The sequence below is a fragment of the Etheostoma spectabile genome, chromosome 13 (assembly GCF_008692095.1).
Source record: "Etheostoma spectabile isolate EspeVRDwgs_2016 chromosome 13, UIUC_Espe_1.0, whole genome shotgun sequence".
NCBI classification, from domain to species: Eukaryota; Metazoa; Chordata; class Actinopteri; order Perciformes; family Percidae; genus Etheostoma; species Etheostoma spectabile.
Window position 1 is genome coordinate 22,596,815 of NC_045745.1, and position 5,367 is coordinate 22,602,181.

At 40.6% G+C, this 5,367-nt stretch overlaps 1 protein-coding gene across 5 annotated transcripts in view; it reads right to left on the reverse strand.

The window, feature by feature from the left end:
• Window positions 1-713: 713 nt before the first annotated feature.
• The window catches only part of LOC116700353 (periostin), a 32,416-nt gene continuing 27,762 nt past the window's right edge, over window positions 714-5,367 (reverse strand). For 2 of the 5 annotated variants that reach the window (XM_032533460.1, XM_032533459.1), the window contains exons 18-23: window positions 3,903-4,274; window positions 3,741-3,770; window positions 2,109-2,153; window positions 1,796-1,882; window positions 1,659-1,694; window positions 714-1,323 (exon numbers count right to left, since the gene is read on the reverse strand). In XM_032533460.1, the coding sequence (XP_032389351.1) occupies window positions 1,268-1,323; window positions 1,659-1,694; window positions 1,796-1,882; window positions 2,109-2,153; window positions 3,741-3,770; window positions 3,903-4,274 (626 nt within the window). In that variant the 3' untranslated portion in view covers window positions 714-1,267. The remainder of the gene's footprint in view (window positions 1,324-1,658; window positions 1,695-1,795; window positions 1,883-2,108; window positions 2,154-3,740; window positions 3,771-3,902; window positions 4,275-5,367) is intronic. The other 3 variants (XM_032533462.1, XM_032533463.1, XM_032533461.1) reach the window with 3 other exon arrangements.

The window sequence follows — 5,367 nt, forward strand, 5'->3', positions numbered from 1 at the left end:
CAAATGCGCAAAGTGGCAGTTGGTCAAGACCACACCCCCTGCTTCCACCTTGCCCCTAAAAAAGCTCATAAACTTAGAAATAAAATCATTTTATAAAGAAATTGTGGATAAAATATACAGGATTATTTTATGTTTAATGGAACTTCGGTTTAGGCTCATGTGGGCATAAAAAAAAGCCTCATAGAAACATGCAGATGAAGGCAGGAAGTTTTATCCTCATCTGCTTTTGTGTTGGTAAAATTACACAACATAATGCACATTTTAGATAAACTAATCTCTCACTGTTAATCATTGTTGTTGTTGTTGTTCTATATTACACTTTACATTATGCTTTTAATGATTAATTTGTTACTTTATGTTTTCAGTTTGGCTGTCCGTTTGCTTGTTGGTTTCTTTTGTTTGTCTGTCAACAGGTTTAAGAACAGCTAAGGCCCAATTTAATGAAACTTGGTAGAAGGGTGTAGCATGTGCCAAACACATTACATTTTTGTGCGGAGCCAAATCATGAGGCGCATAAAATGTATTTTTTACTTTCGTCAACATTGAGACAGGGCATTTGTGCTTCATTCCCGTGGTTTCGGAATAATCAGTTTTCAACTGGGAAAATGTCGATTTCAATAGTGTTGTGGCAGTTAGCAATGTGGAAAGTTAAAATTACTGTAATGAAGATTAGATCTGTTTGGACAATGGACACACATGAAAGGAAATTAGTATTCTGAAGTCACTATGCACATTTTATTTACCACTTTTTCTTTGAGGTTAAAACAAATATAAGATTGTGAAGCCTAGTTTTAAAAGGACATACAAATGTCTGACTCACATTCAACATCATTACAGATGGAAGCTGAAAAGAATTACTGAAAACTGTATAAAAATGAAATGTATTTTTTAATCATCATGTGGTAAATTACAGAGATTTAATACAGCATCTAATGGCAGCAAAACACTGTTTTGTTTATCATATTCATTCAAATGCATCCATTGTACAGAATGCGAGCACCATAAAAAGCATAAAACTCTTCCCAAGGCATCTGTTTTACAAAGTGACATGATTAAAAAAAAAGCAAATAGTATACATATAGTATACTGGTCCACATGGAATAGTAAACAATCATTCTTACTGATGGTTTAGACAAAGAAATAGCTAGGTTGATTTGATCCGTCCCTATTGGTCCACAGTTTTGTAATCCTCCAGCACTCGTCTGGGAGCACTGGAGATGCATTCAATCTCTGCGGTGAGCCCGAAGGTGTTTTATCTCTATTAGATTCAATCCCTTGGCTTGTATTGACTCTTGCCCAGCCTTGTTCTCCTCCTCATCCCAGCTGTAAAAGAGAAGGCGGCGTTAATGGAGGGAATCAAAAGTGTGAATGAAGATAAGGACAAAAGATAACATGTCAAGGTGGAAAGATCTGAGACAAGAAGAATGGGTTGAAGAAATTACAGGTGTATAATGGAAAGAATAAAAGTGAAAAGAGTAAAAGAAAAACAAACAATAAAAATCCAACAATAAAAATCCAACAATAAAAATTGGCGGTTAAAGAGTTTACTTCTTCAATGAATATTTTCGTATATAGTATAGAGATTTGTTGTCAAACGCTCTTTATTCCAATCCATCAGTGGTGTTGACGAATGGGTCCTCAACTAACTATGCTTTTACCTGGAGTTTTCCTCGCAGCAGCAAATCTACCTCCCCCTGTAAAACAAAGAGAAAACACAGGCAATCACTGCATTTGAGTACACACACACACACACACACACACACACACATACAAATCTGCAGTTTTGCATATTCACCTTGAATGAGTTTGGTAATTCGTTCTGACTCCTCATCGATCAGATTTGGGTCACCGTGGATTGTGGTGATCTTAGAGAAGTCTGGGCCTGAACGTTCAAAACAAAACCATTAGATCCAAACAATTTGGCTCTTGCATACGAAAAAACAAGTATGAAGTTACATTACTAAAACGTGCATCTTATTCTCTTTTCCACCTTAAAGTAACAACTTATCTTTATTGCAGATTTGTAAACATGATTACTTCAAGGAGGAAAGGACAAAACATTTTGAAGAAACCTGTTTTGTATGTTTGTTTGTGTAAGAAGACCCTACCCTCAATGATAATAGGCTCGTTTGCAGTGGTGTATCTGGCTCCACCTTCAGACCGGCAGCGGAGAAGGGTGTTTAAAGTCATTTAACGACTTAACAACTATACTGACTGACAGACGGACAGACTGACAGGCACATACATCCCATAAAACACCTCCTCCGCCACCGCCAACACAAAATTAAGCACAGTTGTGCAGTATGACACACGTACACACACTCACAGGGTGCAAAGTACATTGTGTGCAGAGGGGCGCTCAGCTCAGAAAAAGGGAGGAAATTATTTGTATTAGCCTGCAAACTAAGCTGCACCAGTAAAGCGGTTGTTGGTGAAACCAGCCTAAAGCTCACCTGTACCCACACAAGGCAATTGCCCTAAGGTCTGAGTTGGGCACCCTAAAATGACACATCATAATTTGCACACTGTGCACTGCTCACACATACACATCACATCTGAATTAGATAGAGAATGGGCAATAGGATGGGATTCTTGCATGAGAGATAGGAACACTGGCAAAAAGATAAAATCAGATGCAACAGACATTTAGGTGGAATAGGCAGTTATAAACAGATGTGTTTTTAGTTGTGATTTGAAATGGGGGAATGAATCAATGTTTCTGATTTGGGGGGGTAGTGAGTTCCAGAGACGGGGAGCAGAGCGGCTAAATGCTCTGCCCCCCATGGTGGTGAGACGGGCGGGGGGGACAGACAGGTTTATGGAAGAAGAGGATCTGAGGGAGCGGAAGGGAGTGGGACGCTGGAGGAGATCAGACAAAATGGGGGGCGAGGTTGTGTATGGCCTTGAATGCTAATAGAAGGATTTGAATTTGATACGGAACTGGACCGGGAGCCAGTGGAGCTGTGGAGGACAGGAGTGATGTGGTGGATGGGGGGTTCGAGTTATGATGCGGCAGCTGATCTGACCACTGAAGTTTGTGGAGGGATTTGTGAGCGAGACCGAAGAGGAGAGAGTTGCAAAAATCGAGAGATTTTATACATCAGCAATATCAACCACTTTAAAGTAATAGATTCTAATTTGTTTTAATCAGGTCAGATGTATAATACTGAATGCTGATCAAGAAGTTGAGAAACTGAAAAGACAAGCTCAAGCAGCAACATAAACTTTGGCTCTTGGCACTAAGCCAGCCACAGCGGAGCAGGATGTAAACCACATGGGTGTTTGGTTTGTCTTTAATCCACCAGAGGTAAGCCAAACTGCTAGCCTTAAAAATAAAGATATAGCTGGAAACCAAGATTGGCAGCCAAGACAATGCTTATGACTTTGAGATAAATTATTATTTAACATTAATGAATTATTATTTAACAGTCTAACATTTGAAATATGGTTATCATATCCAAATACATTTAACAATCTAAAAAGCATCCATTAATGATACAAACATGTGCCTTTAAGGCTAAGATGTTGCACACCATGAAAATAATGTGTCAGATGACTCAATTGATAATTGCCAAGAAAACGTGAAATTCACATTAGATTATGATGCTCAGTTAAATGTGGTCAACAGGACTGTGGATGCATTTGTTAAAAGAGCTGTTATAAGATGCATGAGAGTTCTAAGATCTACACAATGACATGACATGCTCTTCGAGGGAGGGAACGTGTTAAGAGAAACTGACCTGTGTCTCCATCTGCATCAGGATCTCCACCTGCGTTAAATAAAACGTGTTGTGTCATCAAATCTATCGTACCTTTTCTAATGTTCACATTAAATCATCTAACGTCTCATTTGCTCTTAAAATATGAATGGTTTGAACGTTCTTAAATGTCCAGGAACTTACCCTCAATAACTCTTGTAATCTTGCTATTGGTAGACTGTCCTTCAATGACCCTGGTAACCGTGGTGATTGAAGGCTGCCCCTCTATGACTCTTGTCACTTTTGTGATTGAAGGCTCCCCCTCGATGACTCTTGTTACTTTTGTGAAGGAAGGTTCTCCCTCGATGACTCTTGTTACTTTTGTCAGGGACGGTTCTCCCTCAATGACCCTGGTTACCTTGGTCTCCCCCTTGACAACCACCTTAGTGACTACTGGCTCTGTCTCAATGACTCTTGTAACCTTGGTAAAGGTAGGTTTCCCTTCAATGACCCTGGTTACTGTGGTGAGTGAAGGCTCCCCCTCGATGACTCTGGTCACCTTTGTTACATCAGGGACTACAGAAAGAGAGAGGCAACATTAAGAATTAAGATTGATAGAAATATCTTTAACATTCCCACATTTTCTATATTATGAGCAAAGGATAAGGCTAGAGGTGCAGTATGTAAAGTTATCAAAAGCATGCAGAACAAAAGGGTCTGATGTGTGTTAGATATTAGGTTGCATCACTTATCAACTGCTTCTGCTACACTCCATAGTCCAGTTTGCTGCTCCCGATGGAAAGATTTTATTTTCTGCTCATTTTTCTCACATTACAGACAATGAATTCCCATTTGGGGCCGGATAGCTCTGTAAAAACCTACAACCCCTCTTTTTTTATATTTTCTTCTTTTGAACGATGATTGTTTACTGTGACAGTATTTGTATGAGCTATAAAGAGATGAAAGCTAGCTGATGTGTGCTTGTATTAGAGGCCTTCTAATCTCTGGCCTGAGGTCCCTTGATACACGGCCTAGTCCGGTAATGACAACCAGACTCATGTCTGTCTTTTAAACAAAGTACTGTAATTAAGAGATTTTGGTCATTTATGCTTAATATTGTTTACACTCCTGCAAGGATACATGATGCGAATACAAGTTAAATCCATCTTTTATCTAAACTGTAAATATAATTTAATGATCCATCCATCCATCCATCTTCATCCGCTTATCCGGTTTCAGGGCAGCAGCTCCAGCAGGTGACCCCAAACTTCCCTTTTCCGAGCCACATCAACCAACTCCGACTGGGGGATCCCGAGGCGTTCCCAGGCCAGGTTGGAGACATAATCTCTCCACCTAGTCCTGGGTCTTCCCCGAGGCCTCCTCCCAGCTGGACGTGCCTGGGACACCTCCCTAGGGAGGCGCCCAGGAGGCATCCTTACCAGATGCCCGAACCACCTCAACTGGCTCCTTTCGACGCGAAGGAGCAGCGGGTCTACTCCGAGCTCCTCTCGGATGACTGAGCTTCTCACCCTATCTCTAAGGGAGACACCAGCCACCCTCCTGAGGAAATCCATTTTGGCCGCTTGCACCCTGGATCTCGTTCTTTCGGTCATAACTAATTTAATGATGCAATTTATAATTCTGTGTGTGTGTGTGTGTGTGTGTGTGT